The sequence below is a fragment of the Vitis riparia genome, chromosome 13 (genome assembly GCF_004353265.1).
Source record: "Vitis riparia cultivar Riparia Gloire de Montpellier isolate 1030 chromosome 13, EGFV_Vit.rip_1.0, whole genome shotgun sequence".
NCBI classification, from domain to species: domain Eukaryota; kingdom Viridiplantae; phylum Streptophyta; class Magnoliopsida; order Vitales; family Vitaceae; genus Vitis; species Vitis riparia.
The window spans coordinates 25,994,907-26,015,859 of NC_048443.1; the positions used below are offsets into that span (position 1 = coordinate 25,994,907).

The 20,953-nt window shown below is 36.6% G+C and overlaps 1 protein-coding gene and 1 long non-coding RNA gene across 2 annotated transcripts; both read right to left on the reverse strand.

Annotated features, from left to right (window-relative positions):
* Positions 1-253: 253 nt before the first annotated feature.
* Positions 254-1,170, reverse strand: LOC117927777. Its single transcript, XM_034847452.1, has one exon. The coding sequence runs from the start codon at positions 931-933 to the stop codon at positions 685-687; it is 249 nt and encodes an 82-aa protein (XP_034703343.1). The 5' UTR covers positions 934-1,170; the 3' UTR covers positions 254-684.
* An 8,918-nt stretch (positions 1,171-10,088) lies between these two features.
* Positions 10,089-11,768, reverse strand: LOC117928029. Its single transcript, XR_004653468.1, has 2 exons — positions 10,713-11,768; positions 10,089-10,554 (listed from the first exon to the last, which is right to left on the reverse strand). It is a non-coding gene; the product is annotated as an uncharacterized LOC117928029 (long non-coding RNA).
* Between the last annotated feature and the right edge of the window lie 9,185 nt (positions 11,769-20,953).

Genomic DNA, 20,953 nt, shown 5'->3' on the forward strand with positions numbered 1-20,953 from the left:
ATTTGGATTAGAATAGTAATAATAAAATAATGGTCACTGTCAGGGAAGCACACCAGATCCATACAGAGGTGGTGCAGCTGCAATGGTTGAATGGAATCTCTCTCTACACACTAGAGAGCGAGAGAGAGTTGCATACTTGCATGTGAGAGATCAAACAGAGGGAGGACCTATCACTTCAATTCAATGATCTCAACCCCAGAAAAACCCAGAACCGAAACGGAGGAAGAGAGAGAGAGAGAGAGCGAGATGGTCATTAATGCAGATGGGGATGGGATAGCCAAAATATCTGTGATATGATTCTCTTTCATGTTGGTCTCTCTCTATTCTCGGATAGATTACAGGGAAGAAACAGTAACATCAAGAATCCATCTTCAGTGGACATTCAGATCCAGAAAAGAGAAAAAGGAAAGAAGAAAAGGGAAAATTATCTAGGCAAAAAGAAAATAAGATAAGAAATAAATCTGTACAAGTATGTATCTCTTGCTCTTGCTCTTCCTCTTTGTTCTCTTTTTCCCGGGACGGCAGAAAAAGGGTGGAACTGGGTTTTGAAGCAAACCCACGAGCGACCTCGCGGAAGGAAAGAGGAGGAAAAGTGGGCGAAAAAAGAGAGAAGTCTCTCTGAAGCATCCTCTTTCTCTTTCTCAGGAAGTGTTTGTTTGTCTGTTGGTTTGATTGTTTTGAGTTTTAAGAATCACTGTAGTCACGCCAGCAGATGAGCATGGTGACGCAACGCCTCACAATGTAAAACCTAGCCCTCTGTTCCTTCACCAAGCTAGCGCACTTCCTGGTAAACGAACACCTCCTCTGCGACGAATTCCTCATCAGAGGCGAAGTCGAAGACCGGCTTCTCGACCCTTCCTTCTTCGACAACTTCCACTTCTCATCCAAGTAGAACTGCGGTGCAGCAGCAGCAGCAGCAGCAGCAGAAGCCATTAAGAACAGACAAGATAAAAATTTAAACAAAAATCTCAGCTTCCCCCCTCTCTCCCTTTTCCACTTTCGCAAAACGGAGAAAATAAGGCACAGTGTATCAAGAGGAAGAAGAAACCAGAAAGAGTGGCTACGATTATTGATAAGATGAGATTGAGTGAGAGAGTCAGTGAATGAGGAGAGATGAAGGTGGGTTAGGGTTGCTATTTATAAGAGGGGTTAGGAGAAGGAAAAGGGTCCTTGCAGATGGGTGTGGCAGTGGGTATCACCTGGGCCTTCTTTGCCTCGAGAGCCCCACCTCTCGTTTTTATTAGCACATATATAATATCTACCAAAAATACATATCCAATAATAATATAATAAGGTGAATTCTCAATACACACGTCACGAGCCACTTTCTTATTTCAGTGAAAGATAGCGAAGAAGAGAGAGAGAGAGAGAAAAATAAATAAATGCGGGAAATCTCACTGAAGCTAGTGGGGCTGTAAGTTTGTAACTGTCAAAAAAATAAAATTAAAATTATAGGCTTTAAGCTGATAAATCTTAAAAAGAGGCTTTGATGGAAATAAAAGAAAAAGCTGATTAATTAAAGAAAGAGTGTAGAGGCCCACTGCCATTTCCAGTAATTGCAGCACAACCCAGCTCCGTAATGTCACGCGCTTTGAAGTGTAGGTATGGTTCAGTGGTTGGCAAAGGTATCCTCATTTCCCCACTCCAGTTCTATTACCAACTCTGTACTTACTTACGTTTGAGGCCACCGCCCACAGCCCACTCCTCCACAGTCCTCACTCGATTCATTCTCTTTAATTGGAATCTTCATTCACCTTTAATCTTCGATTTGGTGCTCTCAAAGGCTGATCCTTCTGACACTCAATATTATTACTCTTCTCCAACCTCAATATTTTGTTAGTAACCGCAATCCACCGCGTTAATGCTATGCCAAATGGCTTTCTTTTCCCCCGAGGCCGAGGCCCTGCGAAAGGAACTCAAGAAAAAGATTCCCCTTTAGGTGTCTATCCGAATCCCATTCAATTCATATATTAAAATTCTCCTATATTATGAACGCCCTAATTAATCAGAGTACGTCCATTCATGGTTCCACCCCAACTTCATTTTCTCTTCCTTTATTGCCCCTTTTCCACCATTGTTGACTTGCGCCGCTTCCTTTGCCTCAAAAAACAAACTAAATCAAGTCTACGTCATCATTATTCAAGTAATTTCACACTTTCTTTGGAGAAAAGAAACCCCATTAATTACTGCTGCAAATAAAAGCGGGAGACCATGGTTCTGTAGATGTGACCGTACGTGGGAACAGTGTGGGGATTATGGCGGTGGTGACGGTGACGGTGACGGCGGTGGTGGTGGTGGGGGAAGGAGGGGCTTTCGATCCTTTGATCAATCAACAGTTACGTAAGATGATCAGATGACAGGTCGAAGAGAGATGATCAATCAATGATGGGGTGCCTGTTTTGAGCTTTGGCCTTTGGGCATGTGCGTCGGTTGGATATGCCTTATCGGTTGTATGTTTGGGTCATGGAAATGGCAGTCGAGCGAACCAAAAACATTGTCAACACAGTGATGGCGGTGAGACTTTAGTGTAAGTTAGGCTCCTGCTTTTAATGAAGTCCTCTAGAAATTAATACCTTGTTTGGCCAAAAGAAGAAAATAAAATTTTCCTAGGCAAAATACAAAGGGTAAGAACCACCCTATTTTCTTCCTCATGCTGCTTGCCCACCCAATTAATTAAATCAATCATATTAAACTTTAATCACGCCCGTGATTCAAACATCATCATTGTTTAACCTAAAGTATTATAAAGAAAATCCATATGGGAGATTGAGTACTATTCAGTTAGTTGCACACTGAATCATTCAGCATGTTTGGGTCAAGAGTCAAGAGTCAAGAGTCAAGGTGCAATGATGAATGATGTTTAGCGGAAGCTCTCTAATTGACCGGCCTGGTGATACAGGATACTAGACTTGGTGAAATATCGAATTCTGAGAGGTGAATTGGGATGCGGTGTAATCATGGGGAATGATGAGGTTTTTTTATTTACAATTATGATTCTTAGTGTTACTAGTGTCCAAAATTTCAATACTTCTCGCTTGTCACCGAGGCAAGGATCAACATAGACCAAATCAAACACTTTAGCACATCACTAGGTCAACAAAATCAAGCTAAGGATCTTTCAGCTCAAGCATGGCGATGGCAACGGCGTGCATTCACCACTCATAGCCCGTTGATTATTTAAATGGGATCGGAGGGATATATTGGAGAATTTCTTGCCCTCATACTTTCAGGCCGTTTTATTATGAAAATATTTTTTTATTTAATTATTTATAATTAAGGTAGGGTAAGATAGACGAGGTAATATTGGAGCCTATATCATTCCTACAAACGATCCAAAGTCGTTACAATAGATGTTTACCATGAGAAATGTAAATTATACTAATTTAAACATGTTATTTGTCTAAAAAATAAAATAAGAAATTACAAGAAAACAAAAATAAATAAATAAACAATCCTATGAAACATGGTTTGACAATATAAAATCAATTCACAGTAAATTACAATCTTAAAGCTTTCAAATATAATTTGAAAAGAATTACAAATTCTGATTAACTTGAAAAAAATCGAATTACAATGGAGATCTACTTAGTATATATTGTGAAAGTGAAAAGTGAAAAATGAAAAAACTATAAAATTTGAATAAATGATAAGTAAAAGTTTAAACCGTTTGATCCTTATCACTAGGAACATGTTGAATAAGTCCCTCTCTTCGGCCAATTAACATATCATTATCACCAAGTTAATTCTTATCATCCCCCCTCCTTAAGTACAATGGGGAGATTGCAACATTGAGTTTGGTGTGTATTACCAAAAATCGATGTTAGACACAAGCCCTCGGTCATAACATCAACTATTTAATTTGCATTAGGAACACAATGAATAATCACTTGTTTACCAATTACTTTATCTTGTAGAAAATAAATATCCAACTTGATGTGCAACTAAGGCAAAGGCACTCATGTTGTCACAACATATAATCGGACCATGAGGAACATAAACCCGAAGCTCTGCAAGAAAAGATTGGATCTAAGAAAACTTAGTGGTAGTATTTGCAAGGCTTTAATAATTGGATTTAGTATTTGAGAGAGAGACAACAAATTGCTTCTTAACACTTCATGAAACTGAAAATGAGCCTAGGTAGATGCAATAACCACCCATGGATTTGCAATCATCTTGATTGTTAACCTAATCAACATTTGAATATGCAACTAGATCAAGTTGTGATAGTAGTGTAATAGAAAGGGCATGATGCATGGTTCCTTTGAGGTACCATAGCAATCTTTTGACAACTTCTTAATGAAAATCAATCACCTTTTGCATGAATTGGCTTACTTCGTTAACAACAAAAGCAATTTCTACATGAGTGAGTGTTAGATATTGAAGTGCATCTACTATACTTTTGTAGGATGTTGCATTTTCAAGTGTCATCATATTGAGATAATTGAAAAGAGGTGAGACTTGGTGTTGCTTCAATCATTTGAGTCTTGGTTAGAAGACTCTCAATATACTTAGTTTGAGTGAGATGAAGTCTTGTACTATGTCGAGTTACCTCAATCCTAAGAAAGTGATGAAACTAGCCTATATCTTTGAGTGCAAACTAATGATAAAGATTAGAAATGAACTTTGAAATAAATTGAATGTTGTTACTTATCACAACTATGACATCAACATAAATAAGAAAATTAAGTTGCCTTTAAAGGCATAATCATTAGTGAAGAGTCTGACTTAAATGCTTTGAAACCCAATATAGTCAATATTGATGTGAACTTGATGAACTAGGCTCTTAATGCCTATTTGAGGCCATAAAGGATGCTATTCAACTTATAAACATATGTGAGAGTAGTTGCATTATCAAAGTGTGAGGTTGTTGCATAAACACCGACCTAGTGAGATCACCATATAAGAAGACATTATTGATGTCGACTTGTCGAAGTGGCTAGTTGTAGTGAACTGCAAGAGCAAGTATAATACTAATGGCTATTGACTTTACAATAGGGCTAAATGCATCGCTAGAATCCAAGCTAGGTCTTTGAGTGAACCCCTTTGCAACCAAGTGAGCTTTATGCCTTTGAATTGATCCATCTAGATTTTTCTTTAACCTGAAAACCCACTTACAACCAATGACATTCTAGTTAAGGGTAAAGGCATAAGTGACCATGTTTTGTTATGAATAAGGGCCTTATACTCTTCTTGCATTGCTGCTGTCCATTTAGAAATGTGCAAGACTTGAATATGAGAATTTGGTTCAGTAGTGGAGTACACTGAGCAACCAAGGCTTAAGTGTCCATTTAGGAAATGACAACTCATCAAAGCACGGTCAAACCAGCAAAAGTCGTTGGGTCAAAGTAACAAATGAAGAATTTTGCGGTGTGGGGACTCGAACGTGGTCGTAAGGTAAAAAAAACCAGCCCAGGCCTGTACTTATTATATTAGCCCACATTTAATATATTTTATATTTATGCTTCAATTTTATATGTATTTTAAAAATGAAATATTAAAATAAAGTTTTAATAAATATACTATTTTTATTTATTTTCAAATTCCATTTAATTTATTATTGAAGGTAAAAAATCATGAATTAAATAAAAATATAATAATTATACATATATTATAAAATACATAAATTATCATTTTAGCATTAAATGTAGTTTCAAATATTACCTAATATTATAAATTATATCATTCATATATCAATTTTAATCAATATATTAATGCTTTTATAATTTTTTTTAATATTTTAATGATTTTTGATTAATTTTAGTTTCATTTAAATTTCTCATATATCTTGATATATCTGTATAATCAAATTATTAATATAACCATCTAAACTAGTGGTGGAGTCAACCGTTTAATTCAAGTTGGCAACATTTAAAATAAATATAAGTGTTAACCCAATGGTCTAGAGTTGTCATTGTTAGGGCAATAACAATCTCGTTGTGGTTTAAACTAATATTTTCATTCTTAGTTACTCAATAAACTAAGAGATCCTTATCATAATTACATTAGAAAAAGCTTATATGAAAGAATTTTTTTTTTTATAAAATATATATCATTTAAACAAAAAAATTATCAATAACTTAAAAAATAAAAAATAAAAACTGAAACACTTTTAACGTCACCGTTGAAATTTAATCATAGGGAAAAGTGAGTTTTACTTTTACTCATTAATTTGATAAAATAAAATAACTTCAATTTTTATAAATCAGTTTTATATTCATTTATTTAAAAATATCTTAAAATACATATATTTTTTTATAAGTAAGATATTTATTTATTGAAATACTATTTTCTTCAATAATATTAAATAAAATTATCAAAAAAATAATTTATCATTTTAATTTGATAAAAATATCTTATAAATAAATATATTATAATTATTTTATTATATAATATTAGATACAAATCATTTTGAAAAAATTCTCCAACATCAAGTGATAAATAAAATCTTTCTAATTCTCTAATTAATATTGATTTTAAATATTGTATTATATAAATATACTTATCTTCTCATTTTTTTTAACAAAATTGAATACAATTTTTATTAGTTGACATCAACCAATAAAATAAGAAATTTTAAAAATTAAAAATACAATTAAAACTAAAATACTTAAAAATTAAATACAATTTTAAAACAAAAAAACTTAAAAACGTTCAAAAATAAAATATTGACTGTTATTATATTTTCAATTTTTTCTCAATATCTATTTTTTTTTATTGGTATCATTTAACAAAGTGAAAGTTAATATTTTATTTTTATATTTTTAGCTTTAAAGCTTTTTAGTTTTAATTTTTAATTTTAATCAATTTTAAAAAATTGTTAATTGATATTATTATCCTAACAAATAAAAAGTCATTTTACGAAATAAATATATAATTTATGAAATAATGTATGTATTTTAAAATATTTTTAAATAAATAAAAATAAAACTTAAAGTTGAGATTTCTTTATATATATATTTTTTAATTATCTTATGTATTTTGTTTGCCTTTACAGACCATCATCGCTCATAAGTCATAAGCTTATTTTCAGACAAAAAGAAGTGCTTTTAAAGTAGTAAGATAGAGTTCTAATCATACTTCCACCACTTGTTGTATTACATATATAACATATCCTTTAATTTGGATTTTTTTTTAAAAAAAAATTAAATTTAAAAAATATTTCTAAATTTGTATTAATCTGAATTTAAATTGAAGTTATGTTTTAAAAGACAATTTTAATTCATATTTGAAAGAGTGATGTGGATTTGAAATTGCCATATTTTAATAAATATTAAAAAATGTTATTTTTGTTACATATAATAATTTTTTTTTTAATTGGAATTTGTTCTGGTAGACATATATTTTATATTATTAAAATATCTTTTAGTTACTAGAGAAAAACAAAGATGGGAAAAAAACAAAAATAAAAGTATAAAAAAAGAAGAGTAACGTTGCTACATACATAGAATAGGTCGAATCACATGATCAACATGGTAGCCGTTACATTACAGAGTGGGCCCCAGTTTTGTAGAGACTTTTAGTAGTTGGTGCCTTTTGTACACGTGTCGGTTGGCACAATGGTTGGGTTCTGTCTCCGGTCGTTCAGACCAAAAGTCTCTCCGGCTCAACCGTCAACTCCTCTACAAACTCAATCATTTCGATTTTATTTTTATTTTTTTTCCTTTTTAAATTAAAATTACCAAAACGTAAGTTCTGTGCATGTCGCCATGAACGTGAGTTTAATTGAAGCTTCAATTTGTCCATATTGGATGTATTGATGCAAACTAGAACAAATCGTCTACTTAGACTTCATCTCCAAATTAATTGCCTCTTGTACTATCATCAATTGCATTTAGACACCTCTTACACTGAACTCCATCTCCTTCCTTCAAATTCCAGTCCCCCTTCCATGAACAGACACACCAACATTTCACTCCATTCGGGCAAGGTTTTCGCCGGCCCGTTACAAATTCCATGAACTCAAATCCTACATTACTTTCTGTCGATAATTCACGTAACATAACTGGATGCCGAGGAGCAGCTTCCTTAAAGTCCGCCGTGCTCATGGGTGAGCGGCATATTCATATCCCACCATTCTGCTATCCGGGTATTTTTGCTTTCCTTCATCAATGAAGAGATGGTATCTAGGATCATGGGGTGGTTAGTTTTACCTTATTAATTACTATAACGACGTGTGCATGGCATAGGCCACAAGTTAATATGCGGTCAAGTCAAAGGATTTAAACCTTTGATTTATGGTCTGATACGAGAATATAGTTTGGAGGGTCACATGCGTCCATGTGGAATATTTTCGAAGTTGTGGTGTGATGAAGGTTTGGGCATAATCATTCACGTATCAACTGCAGTGGAAAACCTAAGGGGTGTGTGGGGGGGAACATTAGACATCGTTCCCTATATTTTTGTCTAAATTTAAGTATTTTTTCTGGAGGGCTGTCCAAATCTAAATCAGCCCAGACTTGATTTGGAGAAGCAACAAATCTTCTAGGATGATTGAATTTGGGTTATTTTAATTTTTATACTTGTGATTTTGTGGTCTAATGATTGAAGAAGATCCTGTTTAATTATATAATAATTATTAAGAGAAACAATCCTATTTAATTTCAAATTTCAATTACTTGTGTGGTTGTGCAGCATTCCTCTAAGCAGCTGTATCAGACTGGGGCAATCCGGCCCACCGAGCTTCATGGAGAAGTCTATTGTGGGAATTTTGGGCTTCACAGTGAATGAAAATTGATGGACCGCAGGGAATGCAGACCCACAAGCTAGTTCAAGGCCCAACAAGACGATTGCTGGCTTAAGTTGTCAAGCACGTTATATGTTTGAGAAAATGTCAGAGAGTCCCTCCGTTTAAAAAAAAAGGGTAAAAATACGTAGATATTTTAGTATTTTGCCATTTTGTGGTGTAAGAAGAGGGTCCTATTCTGAATCGTAAGACGCATAGTCCATAGACAACATCACTGCGTCTCAAGTAGTAGAATATATATCTATGTCCTTGGAGCCAGCCAGCCCTGGGCCGAATCTTCAGACCTGACAATTATGCAGAATTTTGTGGACATGTTTATTTCAGTAACTGTCACGCTACTCACAGGGACGGTGTCCTTAGGTTGGGGAAGATAGGAAAAATTGGGATATAGTTTTCTAGCAGAGAAAATGGGAATTATTACTTTGGAAAGTAATAAGATTATGAATGATATAACCATTTTTGGCAGCAGAAGAAATAGCCACTCTCTAGCATAAGAGCTGTCACTAATTCCCTGTAGTGCAATGCTTAATGATTACGTTGGAAGGATCATGATGATTTAGTACTAAAGCTAGGTCAGCAAGTACTAGAATATGGTGCAGAATGTCTTTTGACATTGTATAAAAATAATATCACATGTAGCTGTACTATAATCAAAGAAGCAGTTCCACAAAGCGCTTGTACATGTTTGCAATTTTTCTTGCCTTTCATCCCAAATGTTTTGAAGTGTGGAAAAATCTAAGTAGTAAAGCAGTTCATCTTCCTGACAGGCAAAAGAAGAGAAAATGCTGAAGAAAAATACAAAGAAATAAAGATTTCAGTGATATGATTTTGCAAAAAATTTTGAGCTGGCATGACATATTCTATGAAGAAGTTGTTCTGAAAAGCAATTGGGAAAATCATATGTTTCCATTTTTACAGTGATTTGAAGGTGGAGATCATTCTTAAGTACATCATCCAAGGCCTAAATCCGAAGTATTGGAACAAATATCAACACACTATACCAATCTTTCATCAATATTAGATCCCTAGACTAATTAGAATGAGATTACACAACCAAGCTATCTAGTTATATAACCCTAAAATGACACCCAAGATCTTGCTTCTATTTAAATAAATCAGTCATCAATAAAACCCTTGAGCTCTATCTTCCTTTCACCTTTGCACTCAACCACAATTTGAGATTCAAATCCAAGGAACGTTCATGCCTGTATGATATTTACTTGAAAAGACCAATATAGCAAGAGTGTGAGAGACCTCTATGGTCACTATTGATAGATTGATCAACAATATAGCAGCTTTAAGGGGGCATAAATCTCATCATTGTGTAAGAGAAGATCACACATAATGGTCTAATTGATCTGCTTAAATGATATTAAAATGTAACTTTACAAGACCCTCAAGGAGCCAATATCAGAGTGAGTGCTTCTCCTCACACCTACACACTTCATACATGAAAACTGCAGATCTGATGGAAAATAAATTGCCTTGTGAAAACAAGGGAATCCAAAACTTTCCCACATCTTCCCAAATAGCTAAATAAAGAAGTTAGTGAGGGATCCTCTTAATGTAGACTTTCAAAAATTGTTGAAGTGGAAATTGGCATTTTGGAAAGGAACTGGAAATCAAATCTGGGAAATGGCACATCCAGATGGGGTATAGTTGAGAGTCACATTCAAGTTTCCAGAAGGCAGTCAAAACTCCATGATTTTCATTATGTACGGCAGTTATAAAAATGATTGTATGTGAGACTTCATACGGATTCCAAACACATCAAATATATTTGTGAGAAAAGCTGGTATCTGAGCTGAAAGCTGAAATAGAGAGATAAATAGGATTAAGATCTAGAGACAGAAAATGAAGAAGAAAAGCGAGGAAACTAAGAACCCTGAATGTCCATGAAATAAAAGCACACCATGATTATCTCATTTGTCCTTGCACACGAGAGAGAGAGATGGTAGTACAGACATACCTACTGTGCCCAGGTGGTTCTAGTACAGCAAAACTTTTGAGGAAAGGTCAGAGAAGGCACTACATCCGTCATCACTGAAATAAAAACTCCAGTTAACACATGGAAAATACAACATACTACCCCTTGGATCATGACCCAAACAGTCTAGCTCAAACCTGGTGCAACTTAGGGTTAACTGACAAAAAACCCTAACCATATCTGAGTCTCAACTGCCTGTATCAGCATAACCAGATGAAACACTTCCAAGAGAAGCGGCAGTTTCGAGACCTTTTTTTTTTGGGGGGGGGGATAATATATAGAGATTTTAAGATAAAGAATAGGGTTTTTGCAGAATAATTAACAAGTTCCGCCTTCATTGTTCGAACCTGATATTGTCATGATGGGCACCGTCCTCGATCGTCTGCAACTGTTTTGTGGTTTTGGAGATGATTTATATAAAAATTAGCCATTTATTGCCGCTGCAGCATCATCAAGATTCCCATATCAAAGAGCCATCGGAGTGTAGGAAGGGACCACAAAAGTCACCATCACCACCACGCACTGAGTCTCAATACTTGTGAATCTTGATGATGCTCCATCCGCAAACAGTGACTGGTGTCTTGAGATCTTCTTTCATCATATGAATCCATGCAAAAGTAAAGGAATAAAGAAAGAAAACGAGTAAAAAGAGATGTAAAGGAAGAAGGAACCTAGCCCTAACCTCAAGACCACATTCTATGAAGGAAAAAGTAAAGGCAAATGCAAGGAAGGACAGCAGAACGCTTCAAAACCATATCTCAGCTTATCAAATAAACAAGACCCACTTGGTAGAAAAGCTATTCTACGGTACTCTATACATGTACCCACAATCAAAAACTTGAAAACGATGAGAGAATGTGAAGAGAAAAGCTAATAGTATCTGAGCAAAGGACTAAAGGAGGGACAAGAGGGAAGAGCTAGAGAATGCGGTAATATCTGAGGATTGAAGGTGTTAAGGGTATAAATATATAGAGGTTCACAAGTGGGAAGAGATGATTATGAGTAATGAATAGGAGAGAGGAGGATTGGTTGGTACTGAGAGATATGTGAGGAGAGAGGAGTGCTGGTGTACCCACAACAGTTATACATCGCAATCCTAGGTACCAAATTTACCAAATCCTTTAATCCTCACTGACCTAGCTCTCTTCCACAGATGTCAAGGGAATAATAGCATCTGAGAATGGAAAATGAAAACTTGCCCGGTAATGTTGGCGTTTAGGTTTGGAGGATATGTTGCGTCCCCTACAAGTATTTCTAGTGGGCGGAATTGACAGGGCCCTGACCGCCAAAATATCAAGAGAGGTGCCCTCTTCTAGGGTTTTTTGGTTCCTTGTCATCATCCCTCAGTTCCCATTTATGGCTCCTTCTTAAGCTTTTTCCTGGGCTAACTGTTGCAAGTTAATAGCCAAATATAGTTCTCTTTTAAGTTTTGGTGTCTCTCTAGCGCATTTTAGATTTTGTTTTGCCAAGACATGTACGCTATCTATGAATTTCTCTTAGAAAAACCACTCACACAATAACCTTCCTCCTCCCACATGATCAGGTTCTACACTCTTAATCCTTTATTGCCTTGGATGATTGGATCTTTTTGTTTTTGGAAGTAGCCCATGCATATGTTCCTCCCCATATAGCTAGAACACTTCAGATTTTCTTTTTAAGAAGAAATTCCATCTATTTTTTTTCTCTAAATAAGTCATTTCCTTTCATCATTTTATGCTTGTAAGTTTCTTCAGTCCTCATTCTGCAAGACAGGTAACATCCAATGTCCAATACAATGAATTTATAAAACTTTCCTGTAAGGTTACCCTTTGTTTTGTTGGCAACATTGACTCATTGGTAAATGATAATGCTGAGATTTTGGGATAACTGATCAATCTTCAGGGCCATAATTCTGCTTATTCTCTACATTTCCTGCCTTTCTTCAAAGGCCAAAATAAGTATCTTGTTGGTGCAGTTTCCAATCATCTCTAAGTAATCCTTCTGTTTTTCTGAGAATGTGTTTGCTTGTAAACACATTTGAGCTAAGTGTTTTACTAGCTAGAAACTGTTTTTCATTTTTGTTTTAGATATAAACACCTCTTTCTCCTATAGCAAAGCCTATTATGCCTTAATTCTTACTGTTCAAACTACAATCCATTAATTTTCAGCCATACTTGTCACAATTAAATTTAGGTGATACACCACCAAATTTGAAGTGGTCCCTTTTCAACCTTCTCAAATCCTTATACCATTCTTCTTTCGCTTCTTTGAAAGGCTAACTTTGCAGCATTGAAATTGAAGTCTCTCTAAATTACCTATTTGGTTTCTGCCACAGCAACACTATTTTATGCTTCCACAGTACTACCCTTCTTATAAATTACTGTGCAAATCACCTGACCTAAACAAAAGGGAAAGTTCTTTGCATTCAAATGTTTAGTGGGTTTAACATAAGATCACATGATTGAATCTTTTTATACAAATTCGTATCATGACTCGCTACTATTTGCATACGCCGCATGCGCACTACCTGCAAAAAGGCGCGACTTAGGAGAGACGCATTAATCATTGTTATTTTCAACAAGAAAGACAAAATATGTTGATAATATAATTATGACAATTAAGATAAGTTTGAATCATTAGGTTAAGCAAATATGATTTAACATGTAATTAAGAATGAGAATCTTAATTGTCCCTCCATAGTTAATAGAAATTAAACAAGTGAATTATACTTCAGATGACTTATTTTCCCTTTTTGTTTTCTCAGTAATCAAACATATCTCCAATATGAAACATATTGTGATATTGGCTCCTTATCAACTTATTACATGCTATTAGAAACAAACCAAATTCAGTTCATCCAATTTGTTACTAATTACCATGGAAAATTAAAACACTTCCCCAGGGATCAATTGCCACATTGTTCAAAGCTAAATCCATGGAAACTGTTCTAAGCTTCACCTCAATAGTCTTCACAAAGTGATGAACAAAAGTTGAAGATTAATGTTCCGATGGGGTAATTTCACCAATTCCACTAATGTGCAGACATGTTAGGCCCTGGTTTAGGAGGAGGAAAGCGAAATGGCCTAAGGATGTCCGCCACATTAGGCACAAGATATAGCAATGCTCAAAACATAAATCATGGAGTGTTTGAAATGGAAGCATCCATGGCAGCTGGAGGAATATTATCACAAGCATATAAACATCCATTCTGAATTTTCAACAAATAGTCAAGAAAGCTTTTAGTGAATCTTTTTCCTTTTAGATACATATGAATGAGAATATCAATATACCCTTAATATATACTATTTGTACTGAAGGGGTGACCTGAAAAGCCCTTGGGGAGCATCCTTGGACCAGGAGGCCATTGGAAACTTTAATCTTTCGTTCATTTAAGGAGACGCCCCTGGACAAGTTGGTAATTCAGAGGGTTCATAGAGGGTATTCACTGTAAATAAAAGCAGATAATATATAAACAGAAACCAGAACCACGCATGTAGATGGAGGGGAAAGAGATGAGGACGTGACATTGATGGGGCTGCAACTGTACGGAATGGAGGAGAAAGGCGCAGAAGAGTGACAAGCGTCGAACACGGAGTAGTGGAGCATAGCCCACACATCCTCCTCGTACAAACTGCTCTCCCTGGATTTACTTTGATGACCGTGTACCATAATAATACCACTACTCTTTTTTAGTCAGAAACTCCCCCCTTTTTCCACTATTCCACGCGTCAGGCCACTAACTCCTTTGACACTCCTCTCTTCAATCTTCGAGGCTTCGACAGCTTGGCTGGTTCATAGTCACACCCACCAATCCCCTTTTGAATATCTCCAACTCCGCAACTTGTTTTTAAATCGTGATGAGTCCTTCAAAATCCTATTCAAAATATGTATGCATGTTTTCTTTTGAATGCTTGAAAAAAGATTAGGTCAGAGTTCTTGCTTGGTTTGGAAAAATGGGAGTGAAGACAACCTAAAACAACCTGGGTAGAATTATTTTCAAACTGTTTCTTCTTTTAGGGTCAGAATTTTGTTTTTCTTCTCCTAAAATGGGAAATTTTTCTTTTTCAGTAAGGAAATATTCTGGCATGTGATGAAGTCCGGTGTGGGGTAGAGAAGGAAAAATGATATGGGTATCATTCCTAGCAGCTTTATCTACTATTAACGGTAAGTTCTCTCATAGCAGAAAAATCTAAAACTCTTTCCATTGAATTGTTTGTTCTCATCAGCCCTCAATTAGGATAAGTGAGACTCAAAAACATATTATCAGGGGCATTTTCTGGATCATAGATAGAGGGTTTTATAAGCTACCTATAGTTTGCCATCAATTTGACCACCTTAGGAAACAATTCAGCAATCTCAATCAAATGAATAGGCAGCTGCAACTTGGGCACCAGAAAGATCCCATATTAGGATTAGAAGTATAAGGCTATATGATTATTGCAAGTGGATATCTCCTTATGTTAATTAAAAAAAAAAATTGCTAAGTCATGATAGAAGAGATTATCTAATGATTTGACTTAGCTTTAGTTGATATGCTGTCATTCCATTAGTCACATATATAACAAAATGAGCATCAGCAGCTATTGACTTTATTCTTCCAACATGCTACTCCCAACCTTTATGGTGCATATGATTAATTGTATTTTTAAATTCTTATGATAGAGCACAACACATGAATTATATTATGTAGAATTGTCTGATTTTATCACAAATTATCACCAAGGCAAGGGAAATTTGATTGTCATGCTATGTCCAGACAATTTAGTAAGATAAGGCATGTGGATATATGTATAACTGAAATTGAGAACTTCAAAGTTGGGGTACAAGGAGGAGGCCTATGAACTTGGGGGGAAGGAGTTAATCTTTTGACAGTTACCATTGTGCTTTGCTTAGACGTCTAAAACAATAACAACTACAATAATTCTCTCCTGGGGAACCTTTGAGCCCTAGCCCTAAACAGAACTAGGTTTTTAAATCAGGTTTTACTCAAGTCTCCTCACTGGTGTGTCAAATCACACCCTCTTTTTCACTTTTGAAAACCCAATAATAAAAATACAAAAAAGCTTTAGAGAGAGGGGGGGTGACATGGATCGTCCTCTTCATCATCATCACATGCTCCCAGCTCAAATGTGGGAAAGAAACAAACAAAAGGGTCGATCACAAGTGTCTCTCTCAAGTTTCAACCAAGCTCATGTAAGCATCACAAAGATTAAGAGAGTGTAGAAGAAAACCTACTGTACCCTTAAGTCATGGATTTGCTTCAGATCTTCTTTTTACACGAGTGGGGGCTACGTGCTTTTCTCGTGGCCAACAGCCTTTTTCCTCCTTTCAAAACCAATAAAAAGCTGCTATTACTCCTTCACCAACACCTGATTTAGATATATAAAACCGGACCATTCTGATCTTCATCACCCTTGTGCTATTCCCAAGCAAGTTTTTCCATTATTTCCAGATAAATATCTCGTTCCTGTGAGTGGGTCATTGCTCGTTATCAGTTAGATATTTTCTAAACAATATCTAACCATGACAACTGGACTGTGCTTTTCATCCCCTTCTTTTTTTAAATTAAGGAAAATGATTATTATAATGCCATCACTATATATCATAGTGACATAGGCCATACAAATTAATCACAGAAAGCCCTTATTCAACTAGATTGGACTAATTCTATTGCCTAACAACTTCATAAACACAATTATAAAAGTGCTCAATTTATTAGAAAGAAAGGTGCTGGGTCACTATCATTCAACTGTATATACATAGTTTTTTTTTTTGCAATTTTCAGTATTCAAATTGACTGATGCATTCACCCCTAATTAATTTCCTATCGAGTAACATTGCATCATCCGAGCTCAAGCTCCTTCTTCTAAATGCCTATTAGTGTTTTTTAATGAATCAATACAGTTCATACTTTCTTGTCTTCTTCTTCGGGTAGAACCAGTGAAACCCTAATGTGCTTTTGTTTGGTCGTTGGGAAGATTAAACAGCACTGAAATGATTTGTCAAATATTACCCGGAAATTTCGCTGAAGACTGAAGATAGGCTTGGATACTACACAACAGGTGCTATGTTGCAGTAACTGCAACCATAGCTTACTCCAAATGGAAATTCCAATGTCCTCAGCCTACTGATGGTATAGCCTTCTTTCAGTTACTTTATTTCTCCCACCCACTCTATCTTAATGTCTTTCCCCACCCTTCTTTAAATTCGACTTTTTCTTTGCTCTCCTCGTCCTCCCTCACCACCTAAAGATTAATTTGAAAGGTGGTCAGTAATTCAATTCCAGTCTCAGTACCAGGACAGAGCTCCAAAGCATCCAAACACCCATTATTTCCCCAACTTGTTGCGGGGTTCTGGGTTTTGTAATTACCGAGACAAATCCAAATCCAAGTTATGATTGTAAATAATGAAGAATTTTTGGGTATTCGTGTTTATGTCCTTGAGTTCAAAATAAAATTAACATCTTATCGAGAGAGGAGAAAGATCGGGTTTACTCGGAGGAATCTGGGTGGTGAAGTTGAGACTGAAAGATTGTTGAGGGCTTATGCGTTCGTGAGAAAAACAAGCTCCGTCTCATGCATGGTCCATGGGATGGATCGAGTTGCTATTTTGGTCCTCTCTCTTTCCCGTATGCCTTGGAGTAGGTGTAAGCATATGCTGTCCCCACCTTTCAGTCTCACAAACTGCATCAATTGATGGGGTTTTAGTGTGTGATGATGCCATGCAACGCAAAAGGAAATGTGAGAAATGACTCCGCCACCAATTAAATTTCCTCTCTGATCATCTCCCTATCAGCCTGACCCCTAGAGCTCCCTTCGCTCCATCTGATGTAATGATCGATCAGTTGAGGACCACCAACTCATTTGATCTCATCTGATAAAATGTCTAATAAGCTGTCAGTTGAGTGAACTCTCTCTCTCTCTTAACGAGAGATGGATGATGTACATGGGCACGCGTCAAGATCCTATTGGAATAATATAAGAAAAAGTCATAGTGTTATACCTGCGGTTTGACTAATTCTCCTTTGAGCCCATTGTATTCATGGCAATTTACTAAACTTTTACTGGCAAAACACATGCATGCATGCAAGGGTAGTGCCTTAAAAGAAACTGCCTTAAGTGTACCAACTTCCTTCTATTTTCTCACCACTCCTACCATGTGAAAGCTTGCTATTAACTTCTGTTAAAGCCCTAGCCAACAGCATTGAATACAAACCTATTTGGATGGTACTATTAACTCCTTTTTTTTCTTTTTCTTTTTCAAAATATGTAGACGGTGTGGGCCTGTCCTGGAAGAAAATAATAATTTCAGATGATTTGAGCTTGGGATTGAATTGATGGTATGAACCAGCCTGTTGATATGGAGGGTAACTTTTGGCATGGTTTCCATGGTAGTGGTCCCAATCACGCTGAAATAGTGAAAACATAGTTCATCCGGTACAATCGAACTAATAATAATGAATGTACTTGAAAGGGAAGAAGTGGTTAATAATAGAGAGATGAGATGGTCTTTTTGTTTTCTCTTTTGGGGAGCTTTTCGTTGAGAGCTGGACACAGGACATACATGAAGATTAAAAACCAGCAGGAGAGGCGTCAGCTAGCACTTGGTCCTAGCAGTTTTGCCAACAATTATAGCAGAAAGCTGAATCACCGGCAGGACACATCAAGTGGCAGCCCATATCATTTCACATTTAGCCATTTCTCGGTACCTTTTATCATCTCTCTCTAGTGTTTCAGGGCTGTCCTACAGACATTTAATTGCCTTTTAGTCCCTTTGATAAGGGGTTCATCTCTATTTAGCCTACCATATCATTACTACTGCATTTGATTGGATTGCCTTGGCCCAACACGAAGACCCCACTCAACCCAAAAAAAATATCAAAGATTCATGGTGTCTTCTTTATTCCATGTGTAAATTTTGATTACCAAAAAAACTACCCAAATAGGTTACATGTGTGAATGCCTATTCTGCATGCATGTGATTTGGGCTGGCTGATGAAGCTAAAGGAAGCTGTTTGGGCTAGTGCATTGGGCGAGGCCTTTTCAGCAGGATGCGGGTACATAGTTGAAATCTCATGATGTTGCTATGGTGAAATGAGTTGGAGACCGTACAATGATGTAGTCATGGCCTAGGAACAATATAATAGGGTGGAGCCAATGGACCACCCCCTACCCTAGACCCTATCCATTAGGTCTTCATAGGGGGAATCCAATGTCCAAGTAAAACCACCGTACCCACACCCGTCAAGTACAAAAGTGCCCTTCGTTGAGTTAGTACAATAACTCAAATCCATCAGCAAGGCCTTATCCTCCAGGCTCTTACCAGTTACCACTTGCCATGACTTTCATAACATTTCTCGGTATAATCTCCCACAGAATCATTACTCCCCAATAATATAACCTTCCCATCCAATCATGAGCTCGGATGTTTTAAAGGGGAATGCAAAGTGGAGAGTTGTGGCTTGGGCGTATCCAACTGGGCTACCCATATGCTGACAGCCCAGCCATTGGGCCTCTTCATTTTTGCCAGGGAGTTGATTCAATCAAAGCCCAGCCCCACCTCCCACACATCCACGCCCCAAGGGTTCAGCATGGGCTGCTGATGGAAAATGGACCCTCAACTCTCAGACCCCAGACCAGGCCCGAGATCTGCTCAAAAGTTATAACATGAAAAGTAAAATCCACAAAGGGGGAGAGAAAGAGCTTCTGAATCTGAAAAAGCAAATAGCGCTAAATAACCGACACGACAAACAAGAATTGCCTACAGGCTATACATACACCATGCCCTTTTAACTTCATCAAAACAGACTACAATTATCGAACAATACTCTTTATCATATATCAATCAATCCTCAACTACACTTGCCAAATCTGAATTATTTTCAGGTTTCCTGACCTCAAAGATAATAAATAAATGATATACTTATATATACGTAGATTACACTATCTACAAATCACCCAGTTACGCACAAGCTTCCCTCCTCGATGGAATCGCAAACAGAACCTCCAGATCCGGTGGCTGAAAATACCCATTCTTGGGCATCTCCTGCTTCTTATTATTCCCCTGAAATGGCTTCTTCTTGGGCGCCGGCGGGCACGCCAAGGCCGCCGGTATGCGACACCCACTGTGCCTGGGAGTCCTGCAGCCCTCCCCCGCTGCCTCATTCACCTCCATTGAGAGAGATAGACAGCTATGAAATGAGGATAGGTGGTAAAGTGTCGTTTTTCTGTTTTATACAGGCACCCAACAATCATGCAGCAACTGATATAGTGGAGAATTGTGGGTGGCTTTGGCTTCCTCCATAAGCCCCTCCTTCAATTATCCAGGCTTGAGGTGGAAGCAACAGGAGGCGCCGATGACGTGGAGTCCATATGGCCCTCTCAAAGTCATCACTTTGTGCCTCCGTGGATCACTGTGGCCCTACTTCCACCGACCTTCTTCCACAAGTCGGTGCGGGAAACTTTTGTGGTACCACATGCATTTAAATCTGGACCCTTCGTTTTCCCTCCATTTTTCTGGAATGGGCTTTATGAAGATGCTTGTGGTAATGTACACGTGTAAAAGGTAAGGGTGGACTGCGTCGTTTTCGTACGGGACGTCACCGCCACGTGCAGTTGAAAAGTTGACACATTCTTTTCTCTGACCCGTTGGACTCATATTTCCTTGTAAAGATGTGTCGGCTTAAACCCAATAAGCCTTGTTTCATGCAACCAGGTGGGCCTCCGGATGGCCCAACTTTTCTTCGCTGTCCAATTAGTGAAATGGGCTGGCATCATATAAAATGGCCCATGAGCGCTCCTTAATAAGTGCTTTATTAAGATTTTTTATTTTTATTTTTATTTTGTAGGAACTGTTACAAATTCTTAATTAGTATATATTTATTTTTTATAAAAAATATTATATATAATATTTATAAGTTGATATATTATTATAATATTAGACGTTTTTTATACAATAAGGAAAGTTGTTGGAACTAATGAGATGAAGATAGGTCGATAAATACTATACAAGGTCAATAGAGATGTAAGGAAGACTGGGAAGTATCGGATGGAGCGAGAAAGTTCATAGTAGGGTAAAAATACAAAAAGTGAGGAAACATAGGATGTTTCGAGAACCCAATGTTGTATCTAATTATATTATTTGTAATGTTCTGATTTTGTTATCTGTAATATTTTATATTGTATAATGAAATTATTCGCTTTCATCCGTGGGCATAGACATGATTTAGTGAATTACGTTAAGGT

Bases quoted from the DNA above. Each gene is read 5' to 3' on its own strand.
- LOC117927777 (XM_034847452.1), bottom strand. From the start codon at position 933: ATGGCTTCTGCTGCTGCTGCTGCTGCTGCTGCACCGCAGTTCTACTTG.